The 12,684-nt window shown below is 38.5% G+C and overlaps 1 protein-coding gene across 1 annotated transcript in view; it reads right to left on the bottom strand.

Annotated features, from left to right (window-relative positions):
* Positions 1-12,684, bottom strand: part of btbd11b (BTB (POZ) domain containing 11b) — a 131,037-nt gene that overhangs the window by 31,346 nt on the left and 87,007 nt on the right. The window contains exon 3 of the mRNA XM_037683187.1: positions 2,750-2,934. Within this exon, the coding sequence (XP_037539115.1) occupies positions 2,750-2,934 (185 nt within the window). The remainder of the gene's footprint in view (positions 1-2,749; positions 2,935-12,684) is intronic.

Raw genomic sequence — 12,684 nt, 5'->3', positions numbered from 1 at the left:
ATATTAGCGTTAAATTTCAATATCAGACATCGGCCATTCCATTAAAATAACTTGCTAATACAAAAGGCGCTGTCTGTGCCTGCAGCGGCAGCACAAATTGATGACGTTACGTGCGCCTACCCGATCTCACAGTGGAGAGAAAAATTGAAAATGTCGGCGGTGTGGAAGTTTTATTTTTCGTTGGTGAGGATGTCAGATTCCGAAGATATATGGACTACATTGAGCCTCGCTACATTGTCCCCCGTCTGAGATATTTTTCCGACATAACACTACCCGAGTTACAAGCCGTCATTTCCGACATCATTGAGAAGCTAATAGCCGATAGCACAGCTTGTTGGGTGAGTTTTACCACAAACATTTGGACGTTGTGTTAGCCCCGTTAGCATGATTAGTCTTGTGGCACAATGGATAGACAAAAACTTTGATCTTATAAAGGCTGTCCTTCATGCACATGAGCGCAGAGGATCCCAGACTGCAGCTAAGAACCTGGAACAAGCCTCCACAAGTGAGACAGCATCGCAGGTGACTAATGCTAATAAACATTTAACACTTTTCATTTAATATAAGTCAAAGTGCTATGCATATCATATGGCTGTTACTTAGTTCTTACAGCTGTTGCACAATTTTTGTAGCAAATAAGCCTAAATAAGAGGCTATGTTCTGACAAAGGAAAGTATATAAAATATCAGTATTGGCATTGGTTAGCAGCCGAATAAGTTTTAACATATCGGCCTATCGGATATTGGCCAAAAATCCAATATCGTGCATTCCTAATATATATACATATATATTTCCATTTTGACAAATTTTTATGGAAGTTGATTATAGCCATCTTTAGTGGTTTGAGAAGGGGGTGGGTGGAAATAGGTAGTAATGGCACAGATTTAGAAACTTTGAGAGAATTAGCTTTGAACACATTTTTGTAGGAGTATTACAAAAAGGCAGTACAAAAATAAATGAGCGCAGAAAGACCCACACTGCAAACAGTGTTGTCAGAGAGGCTGCAGCAGAACAATGGGTTTGATTAGCTGTCGATGATTCATGGAGTATGGGCCAACAATGCAACCACAATAGAGTTAAATGTATTTATTTAAATGGTAAAATGGGGAAAAATAAAATATTGACATTCTAACAGCATATATTTACCATTAGCCACACTGCCCTTTATATAATTACAAATGTCTAAATTGGTTGCTTATCCTCCACAATGTTCAGGCACATTATCTCAAAGCTGATACGAGAAACTTTTGCCAGATATTTTTTCTTCTACCTGTCCTAATCTGATAAGTTCAGTTCATGTTAGAATATAACATGCTGCATCACTTGACCTTTAATATAAATGCGAACACCGAGTGTCTGTGCTTCCATTCCCTAATTATAATCTGAGACTTTTGACAAGAACCAGATTTAGGGATTTGAACCAGATCACAGACAACAGGAAGGTTTAAAATATTTATTGATAAACTGCTTCTGGTGGAGGTCTGAGTCCTTGGGCCAGCACGATCTGAAGAGACAGAAAGGCGAGGGTCATGCACGGGTGATCAGAAATCCGAAACCAAACTTGAATCGTGATCCGGTAGACGTGGTCGTTGTAGAGAAGAAGGCAGAGGTTGTTACCATGAGCAGAGTAGATAATCCAAAGCAAGCAGGGGACGAGCAAGATGGGTAATCTAGTGATGGTAGTATGAAACAAAAGCTTCAAAACATGCTTCGAACCCTGCAGTAAAATTACATCAGAGCACTGCTCCGGAGCCTGTTTTGGTGCGGAAAAAGTCACGTGACACGTTACGTCTGAAACACAAACTGTTTCGTTGTCGGAATTAATCGTTTGACTGGTCCAATCAGCTGATTCCCTGGCACCGCCTCGTCTCGATTCTGACAGGTGACAGGTTGAGACAGTTTTGAATTGAGAGCTCAACACTATGAAACAGCTCTAAAATGTTTGCAATGTGTTGGAGAGTAGGTGTGTTTTTTTTGCTGTTAGTTGAAATTGAGTAGTTATGGAGGCAGCCAGGAAAAGAGGTTGTTCTAACGTGGGAACACTTCATTCTGCTCATGATAAGGTGGTTGTGGCATTTAAATGTCAAAAAAGTTATAGTAATGTTCAGCAGTGAAGATATTATCTAACCCATTTAACCAATGTATTTAATAATTAATAATTTCCTTTTACTTAGCATTTTGACACTTTTGGCTCTTAACTAACATTTAGCTTATTTTAGCTTATAGCCAGTGTTCTGCTGCTTTTAGCTTTATCAACTCAGTTTCATCTTATATTTCAGCAAAGTCATTCTGCACTCAGCATTCACACAGAATCAAAAATCATAATCACAGAAAATGTGATTTCTCTAGCCTTGTTTTGAAGTAGTGCTATAGAAATAAAAACTGGAATAAAATGATTTCAACAGATATAATTTAAAATGATGACAACAGAAATGAACTAAATTAAATAGAATAGGACTCAATTTAAAAACTCCTCTAAATTCAATTGAATTTTATTGAAGGTGAACTGAAATGAACTGAAAAATTTAATATTTTGACTGAACTATACTGAATTTTATTCAATTAACTGTGTGATAAGTGCAAGTTTTTAAGAAGTATTTACCATCAGTTGTTTTATTTGTTTGCTTTTTCCAGACAAAGATAATAACTAGTGTGAGGTAAAGGTGTGAGTGTCAAACCTTAGTGGCTCTGCCGTGGGTTTGCTTGTCTCGCATGTGTTTTTGTCTCACCTCTCTGTTTGTAATGTAACCTTGGAGGGTTCCACGTTTGGGTTCTCCCACTCCATATGAGGGCAGTGCATGAAGTAACACAGTGTGTAGATCGCTTCAGGTGCCCAGTGAATCGCACAGCTCTTTGGATGGATCGGCGTCCCGTTGCTCTGATTCTTCAGATACAAAGGCTGAAGGTGGTGCATGGCTCTGGACACTAGATCACCTGCACAAACACATCCACAAACAAAAAGATAAGCACAATGGAAACCGGCTGCTGAGAAACGAATTCACTGTCACGTTCAGCAGACAAGGCTGAAAATACAATATTGTGCACATGTTCTTTAAAAATACATAAAGGAATTTCATATTTCTCCTCTGTTACGGGAAACTGATAGAGACTACGTGTTGCAGCATGGAAGAACTATTTTCTGAGCCGTTCACAGGAGCAGAGCAGGAAGAGCTTGGCCAGGACTGCACCAGGTGAAAAGAATAATTATTATTATGGGTATTTTTTATTTTTAAGTCTTACTTCTTTAAAATCAAAGCTTTGATCTACAATTAAACAGTTTAAACTGAGTTTTAAAACAACTCTTTCTTTCAGAACAGAACAGTTTTGCTGCTGCAGGGTCAGATATCATATTGCAGCATGTTCAGTTTCTCAGAAGTTCAGTCATGAATGTCAGGTTTTTTTTTTTACAGAGCCTTTTCCTTTCATGGAAATATGATGATTGTGGCAACTCCGATATTGAATTCTATTGAAAATAAAATACAATAAAATCTTTGTGTTATTAAAGTGAACTCAGACTTCAATATCACTGAGTTCTGTCACTTCTGCCTCTTCACCACTTCTCTTTTTTGCCTCAACTCACAGCACTACAAGTAAATGTAATACCAGTCTGACGCATAGAAGATATAAAAACCTTGTGGCACATAGCTCTGGTCATTTTTGATACGAGGCACAAAAGTAATAGAGCCTGACACCAAGTGGTCCCCTGTTGTAAATTAGATTTACTGTTTGTGTGCCTGTGTGATCCAAAGCATGGAATAGACATTTTTAAAGACAAAGGGGTTTGTTTAGCATCAAAATTGCTACCTTTATTGCATGCCAAAATTCCATTTAGCCTCCGCAACGTGAAAGGCAAGTGTGAAAAGAAGAGCTGAATGAGGGAATAGCATTCACGCAACAAAGTCAATCTCTCTGCCGTCCTTTGGGAGGAGTGTCACTGTGCTGATAGAGGAATGTGATTGATATCATCTTGATGCAATGAGCAAAAGATATCAGAACAAAAACAATCATCTTCAGTGTCAAATCTAAGTTTCTCTTTGTGTGTTGCTGCAGCTTTTTCTTCTCTAAGTTTTGAACATAGATTAGCTTGGTTTTTTTTTATCCAAAAGAGGAAGAATATAGAAAATATTCCAGTTAATCACATTAATGCACCAATAACTTTTAACGCCATCAAAATTGTATTAATGCCTCATCCTGGGTGATTTTTCTTAAGATAATGAGGAGGAAAGAATGACAAATTATCAAGCAAACCAAGTACTTTTTATGTCACATCAAACTGAAAACTAAGTTGTAAGGTACCGTATTTTTTGTCCTATAAGTCGTGTTTTTTTTGTTGCATAATTTGCATCCCTTGCGACTTATAGGCCGAAGTGACATATTTATGGATTTTTTTCCCATCTTCATAAACCAATTTTTGGCTGAGATATGACCATTTTCATTCATTCTGACTGAAAAAAATGAACACTACCATTTTCAGCCGCTAGATGGCAACAGAGTAGTAAGGCATGCCGTTGTATCATGTAATAGGTAAAAGTGGCTATAATGACAAATTCAAAAAAGTTAAGACAAAAACAACTGGACTTTATTTATTAAACTTTATACTTTAATGTTTTTGTCTTTTTAGAATTTAGCATGTCCTGGATGACTGATAATCTTTAACAGCTATTAATGACACAATCAGCTTGCCATAGAATGTCACTTCTGTTCTGTTTGGAGCAACTGTCAAACCAGTTTCATTTTGCTGCACTGCCCTGGCAAAATGCAGCTAATTTGACCATTAAAGTGCATTTATTAAGTAAAAGCTCAACTGAGACACACCTTTGCTTTAATTTTGAGCAAACAAATAATTGTTTTAGGTGCTTTTCTTGTTAAATTTCGAAGAAATGAAGAGCGGCTCGTCCTTCTGCACGTGCCCGCTTCTATGAATCATGTTTTGAAATGCAGCTGATTTGATCGTCTAAGCGCATTTATTAAGCAAAAGTTAGACTGAGACACACCTTTACTATAAATTAGAGCAAACAATTGTTTTTAGGTGGTTATCTTCTTAAATTTGCACAGCGACTCATCCCGTGGACACACTTACATCCACATCTAAAAAGATCCTGGAACTCCTGGTGCCACTTGCCTTCAGCTTGTGTCTATTCTGTTACTCACCTGCCTGCCAACCTGCCTTCAAGTTGCCTGCATTCAATCCACTAAAGTATATGTTCACCCACCAGCCTCATCACCACCATCTCTGTTGCCATACTTACCTGGAATCCTCCAACCTCCTCACTGCACTGCTGGACCACAAGGAACCTGTAAGATAAATAAGTACAAGTCTACCAACAATGCCTTCTAAATACCATACTTACTTGGCTCTATCCTTTGCAGATCATCCCACTATATCTTGATTAACCATCATTGTAAATAAATAGCATTTTTCCTAGTTGTCTGAGTCAGTTGCGCTCAGTTCCTCTGCTCTTGGTGTTTATTACTTTAGTTATGATAAAAATGTCTATAACTGTTTTCATCATAAGATGCTTTTCAATTAAAGCTTGGTGTTAAAGACAATATGCATTCCTTTAAGGAATGCTAGGTCTTTAACTTTTTTTAAAGTGTTACTATTCTCTTCGGATAGGAAAAATAAAAATGTGTAAGCACCTAATGGCACAACTTTGACTTATGAAAGGTTTTTAAAGAGGTGGGTACTTTGAGGTCAGTAACCGTTAATGGAGCACCCACATAACAACAGAAAAGGCTCATTACTCCAGAGAGGGTGAATAATGTTAAGTGCTTAATAGGAAGAGACAACATTTATCTGTTGAAAATGTAGAAATTGACCAATATGTGATGGAGCAACTGTAGTCATCCATCATTTTTACTTACTTTTTCCTTTTTGTGTCAAAGGGGTCACTGGTGTCCACGTCCAGCAGTCACTGTGTGAGAGGCGGGAGACACCCTGGACAGGTCACAAGTCCAACACAGGACCACATAGAGCCTAACAACCATTCACACTCTCACTCCCACCTAGGAACAATTTAGAGTTACCAATTAGCCTAACATGCATGTTTTTGGTCTGTGGGAGGAAACCAGACTACTTGGAGAAAACCCACACATATACGAAGAGAACAGGCAAACTCCACCCAGAAAGATCCTGGTCAAGATTCGACATAGCAACCTTATGCTGAAAGGTGGCAGCTCTACCAACCGCACCACCGTGCTGCCATGACCACAATCAAGGTTCTCTCTTTTTTTTTTTTTTTTCAAATATGTATGTCGAATGGGTTGTTGCTGATCTGTGCAGCTGCTGATGTAATTGCAAATTGACTGGTTCACATGATGCCATGTGGCTGTGATGTTTAATACTTGCCTGTGGTCATCTTGACTCACCAAGTTGCAAAGCTGTTCTGTTAGTTTTGGTCATTTGAACACAACTTTTACACATCAACTACCAATTTAAAACAGATGTTACTTTTTATTAAACATAACAATCAACACTGCACAAACATAATGATCATGTGATAAATCTATTTTTGTTAGAGGTTTATTGGGGTTATACCTGAACAGCAACCCTAAAGTTGTTTATATAAATTTAGTGCAAGAAAACGTAAATGTAAGTGTCTGCAACCCTGGGACTACTCACCTATTACCTAAAAACTCTCAAAAAACTTTAATAAACAGGAGTATCACTTCCTCCTTGAAACACCACCTTATCATGGTGGAGGAGTTTGTGCACCTGAATGATCCTAGGAGATATGCTATTGGGGGCAATTGTAATTGCCCCTGGAAGGGTCTCCCAAGGCATATTGGTCTTTGGTGAGAGGCCAGACAAAGAGTGATTCCAGAGACTCTTACGGACAGAAAACTACAAAGAGCTCAGTGATACTTGCCTGGACGTGGGTTACCGGTACCCCACCGTGGAGCCAGGCCTGGGGGAGGGGCTTGTCGGCAAGTGCCTAGTGACCATGTCTCTACCCATGGGGTCTGGTCGGGCTCAGCCCGAACAAGCAAAATGGGTTTGCCCTCCTTTGCCCACCACTGGCAGGAGGGGTCATACAAGTAGAGTGCATGACACCATGGGCAGTAGCCAAAGGCGAGGGCCTTGGAGCTCTGACCATGTCTGCAAACCTGGGAATACTCACCTATTACCTAAAAATTCTCAAAAAACTTTAATAAACAGGAGTATCACTTCCTCCTTGAAACGCCACCTTATCGCGGTGGAGGAGTCTGTGCACCTGAATGATCCTAGGAGATATGCTTTTGCTATAAAGCTGGCTCTTGGGACATGAAATGTGTAGTGAGGGTTTGCTGGGAACGCCTGGCAGAAGAAACTCACAGAAAGATCTTCAACTCACACCTCCGGGAGAGCTTTAACTGCATCCCAGCTTAGGCAGGGGACATTGAGTCAGAGAGGGTCATGCTCCGCACCTCAATTGTTGAACTGTCTGTCTTGAGCTGTGGCTGCAAGGTTGTCGGTACTTCTTGCGGTGACCATCCTAGAAGTCAGTGGTGGACATCCCAGGTTAGGAGGCTGTCAAGCTGAAGAAGGAGTCCTATCAGGCTTTGTTAGCTGGTGGGACTCTGGAGGCAACAACGGAGTACTGGAAGGCCAAGCGGGCCACAACCTTGGCTGTTGCTGAGGCATAAGTTTGGATGTGGGAGGAGTTTGGTGAGGCCTTGAATACTTTGGATTTGCTCCGAGGAGATTCTGGCAAATCATATATAGGAATCTGTATTTTGTTCAGTTATTTCTTTAAATCATTGTGTTTCCTGCACTCCTCAGTGTTCTCTTCCTTGTTGTCAACTCCTGTCTCACCTGTTTCAAATCTTAATCACCTCAGGTGTTTGCCATTCTGTCTCATTAGTCTCCCTTCAAATTCAATGTCTGTGTGTTTCCTCCTTTGTCCGTGCATTGTGCTTCCCAGCTTGTCATATTTCGTTCATCTGTCATTCCATTCACCCAAGTAAGTCTTTGCTGCCCTCTCAATTGTTGTTTTTGTCAAATAAATAGAAACTCTTTATACTTTGTATTTACCTTGGAGTCTCCTGTGTCTGTCTGCACGTGGGGTTCAACTCAAAAACAACAGATCATGTTACCATTAGGTGGCTGAGGAGGGAAAAGCAGAACATTACTAACACTGTTTTCCGTGAAGGTGGGATGCTGTTAACCTCAACCAGTGATATGACTCTGTCTCTCTGTTGGCCTGGGAATGCTTTGAAGTCCTCCCAGAAGAGCTGGAAGAGGTAGCTATGGAAAGAGATGCCTCCCTGCTCAAGCTGCTGCTCCCAGGACTCAACTTCAGAACACGTGCAGGTGGATGGACAGACAGACGGACGGACGGACGGACGGACGGACGGATGGATTGAATGATTGATGGAAGGATGGAGGAGCATCATGTGAAACTGAATATTATACTAATTTATTCCATAATAGCATATTTGTACTATTAGTGCTTAGCATATTTTAGTTAACATTTTTCTTAGTTCATATCTTAGATCTTATTACTGTTTTTCTTTTACATTTTATACTTTTGTTGGATGTAACTGGGACCCTGTGTACACAATTTTGTTCCACCCCATGTACCACATGTGGTGTGAATGACAAATAAAGAGACTCTGACTCTGATATTACTTCCATATATGTGGCTGATTTCATTTATTTATTTTTACATTGAGGATACAAAAAGACTGAAAATTAACACTGACCCCAGGATAGTTTTTGTTAACATGTTTTTTTGGCAACACTGGACACTCTCTGTGTACATTTTTTTTTCTCTTTTTGACTTTGTCATTGTGTAAGGATGCATATCAGATGTTTAAGAACCTGCTCATATACAAAGTAGTTTGTATAGTTTTATTGTTTTGTAAATAGAATAAAGACAGTTAATGTTTAATTTTCTTTTCTTTTTATGACAGTACATTTACCTTAAGCGGCCCCACTCTCTTCACTCCCCCACCCTCAATAATGAGGGGGAAATTCCACCCGAGTTATAACTTTAAATTCTAATTGTTTTTCTAATAAACCAATGCTTTATACAAGGATTATTAGGAAAAAGACTGATTGTTACCACCATTCTGTCCTTTGAAAATTCAGTTTATGGTTCTACTTTTTCAGGGGTCTGTGCAATAAAAAAAAATAAAAAAAATATATATATATACGTATATATATATATATATATATATATATATAAAATTGTAAGGCTGTTTTAACCAACACAAAATAAAATAAAATAAATAGGAACAGTTACTTATAAAAACAACTGTCAATTCCATGAAAGCAAAGCAAAAAAGAAAAAAACAACACTGAAGAGATCAGCTTGAAATAAGTTTAACTAAATAATACAAAGGGCTTTAAATATATTAAATATATAGTTTTTTTAAACATGCACAGTTCTGGTGTATTTTCATGTATGTAATCATGATATAATCCATTTAACGATGCTTCATTTTGCCAAAATTCAGTAACACAGTGAGTTACAAAAAACTGCAGAACATATCTGATGGAGAAGAGCCTGACTGAGTGATTATGACACACTTAGACTATTTGCAGGACAATCATTTCAAATATGCTAATATGGCATTTTAGAACAAGAGAAGAAGAGAAATTACTCAGGCTGAATTAGTGACAAACCTCTGAATCCCAGTGCAGATGATTGTCCCTGGACAGTTTGCAAATTCCAGTTTTACATTTTATATTAATATTAGAGAATAAAACTCAGCAGTTGTTTGAAGTGAAATATACATATATTTAATTTAGGGTGGCACAGTAACACAGTTGGTAGAGTTGCCGCCTCTTAGCAAGCAGATCACAGGTTCAAATCCCGGTGGGTGGAGTTTGTTCCCTCAGTGCATGCATGGGTTTTCTCAAGATACTCCAGTTTCCTCCCACATATCAAAAACCTATATTTTAGGCTGACTGGTTTAAATCAGCCTAAATTGTCCCTAGGTGTGAGTGAGAGAGTAAAATGGTTGTTGTCTCGTTTGTCTCTATGTGTCCATGTGGTGGACTTGCAACCTGTCCAGGGTGGACCCCACCTTTTGCACAGAGACAACTGAATAAGGGCACCAGTGATCCCTGTCACCCAAAAATGAAGAAGCAGGTAAAAGATAATGGATGGATATATTTATTTTATTCAGTTTTAATTCATTCCTGAACTCCACTCGCGACTGGGTAACGTTACAACTGAACTAAGTGATGCTAACATCTCTGTTGTCTCAAAGTCTTTGGAGCGTCAACACAACAAACTGGATCCCTGCTTGGCCTCATCAATAAACAGGTCTGGCAATTTGCTGCATTGCTTCAGTTCTTAGAAAACATACAGTTTAGAGTTTTCTTGTTAATTGTGAAGATAAATGTTTACATTAGATATTAAACTCTCAACAATGACAGAAACCATTTCTCCATTTTCTGAATGTTTTTCTCATTCTTTTTCTGGGTGACAGTCTATACTTTGCTCATGAGTTTGATTTGTTACCATCCTGTCAGGAGATGCTGTAGTGCTTTCTGGAATATCATGTAGAGCTGTATGCAAAGACTAACAAATAGATTCTACACTTTTATCAAATTCTAGGATCATTTCTGAGGTTTGCACTGTGGGTCTGTTCAGGCATTATCAATGTTTGTCACAATCTTTACTCCCAAAATAAGATTTAAACAGTCGCCACAGTGCCAAGTCAAACCTGGAAGTTTTTTGTTTAGTATTTCTGGAGTGTGACTTTATTAAACACAGTCAGCACTTTTAATTTTCTGAATGATGCAAAAACATATTACCATAATACAAATGTGTCTCGTAAAGCTCTTGTAAATGACTTGGTACTGTATAAACACATTCAGGAAGCATTGTGACACACATTGTTCTCTAAATAATGAGTACACAGTGAGACGATGGATATTCAATTAACTTTTGGAGGACTTGTCAAATTTATAAGCCAAACTCATTCATTTTAATGAATCCCTGTGGTTCATTAGAATGGCTGTCACTGACAATGCACCTCCCAGTGATTCGCGTTCAGTTAAATGGACTGGGATTAGACCACAGTGGTTCACAGATAGAGATGATTTGAGCTTTTTTAATAATTATTTTATCACTTGTTCACTAATGCCATCCAAATGAAAACCTTAAATTTAAATTTTGATGAAGGATATATGTCAGCAGTCATATTGTAGTGAACTAGACCTCCTACATCAATCTGTCTCTGAAGACCTTCAGGGGACAGGAACTGTTATTTCATTGATTTGAATCCAGAACACAAATTATCTCATCAAGAGACTATTTAATTGTATCCTGAATTAATCAATTGAAAGAACACTCTTCTTTTTTTATATTATCATTACTATTTTACAATATCTTGATAATCAAAAGTGTGTTCAGTTCATACCATTTCTAATGTTGAAGTAAACTACTCATTTAAATCAACTGTGAAACAGTATTAATGATTTTTAAACCTCATTAGACTTAGATCATACATGTTAAATGTCTATTTACAAAGTAATTGTGCATTTTACACTTCTGTCTGAATGAGGAGTGGAGTTGTAATGTCTGTCAAAAGTCAGAGAACAAGTTATGAGAACGAAGTGCCTTGTTTTAAAACTCTCAGACAGTAAATAAGAACTGGCGCCTGCAAGTCTCTCACTTCTTCAAAATATTTTCCTGTCTGTTACTAACCGTTCTTAAAAACATGTCTGCTGTCTGTGACTTCTAATAACCCTCTGACATCACTAAAACTCCACCCCTGCTGGTTGTGTTAACCAATCAGGAAGTACCAAGTAACAGGAAGTGGATACCCTTTAAAAGTCAACACTTACTGGAACTTTAAAGTTCTTACTGGGACTGCAGTCTTGCTTGGAGTCTTACAGCTGAACTAAATAGCTGATGGATATTGGACCATGAGCCAAGGGTCCGTCCATTTCAGTGGAGTCACAGCACGCCTCGCTGTGATCTCACCCCGAGCATTAAATGCTCTCAACTTCTAAGGAAGCTTATTCTGTTGAGTGGAGTACCTTGACACTACTTCTGATGATTCTCAGCCACTCTGACCGGAGACGCTGAAAGGTAGCGTGGAAATGGACCTCTGTTCCGGAGCTGATTTATCTTCTGCCCAGGTAACGAGTCATCACGAGTCGTCACGCACCGAGTGTACCGGGGCTGAGCTGGGGTCGGATGAAAGTTGCCATTCCTGGTCAACATACTTCCATCCATCCATCTAAATCTCTCCTCTTTAAAACCTCTAAATCTATCCTCTTGAAACCTCTTTGCTAGTAAATCAAGCTAAATGCCTTCAGAGATGAATTATTCTCCATCAGTAATCCTCTGTTGTCTTGTTATTTGAACTTGCTAAAAGTTTATTAATCAGAAATAGATCAGCAAATCAAGTGTACATGTTTGATGTAAAATTTTGATTCTGTTAAATAAATGACCGCATTTATTCTGATGGGTCAAAGATAAATGACGTCTCATGTCACTAATTATACACTCCACTCTCAAGTTATCTTGGTCACATGGCCGAAATTTAACTAAAAAAAGAAAGAATCCGTTGTTAATTAAATATTTAATATTCTTTGTGCTTGAAATAGCCTTAAGAATAATTAATTAATAGGATGTCCACAGCAACAGCTGTCCTGACATACTACAGTCGCTCATACAGCATATCTCACCATTGTCCTCATACATGTCCTGTACCAGTCTAACATACTTTTCTGCCACT

Source organism: Nematolebias whitei, chromosome 10 (assembly GCF_014905685.2).
Source record: "Nematolebias whitei isolate Nwh7 chromosome 10, NemWhi1, whole genome shotgun sequence".
Classification (NCBI taxonomy): Eukaryota; Metazoa; Chordata; class Actinopteri; order Cyprinodontiformes; family Rivulidae; genus Nematolebias; species Nematolebias whitei.
The sequence above is the reverse complement of the archived record's forward strand: the minus strand, read 5'-3'. Positions and strand labels throughout refer to the sequence as shown.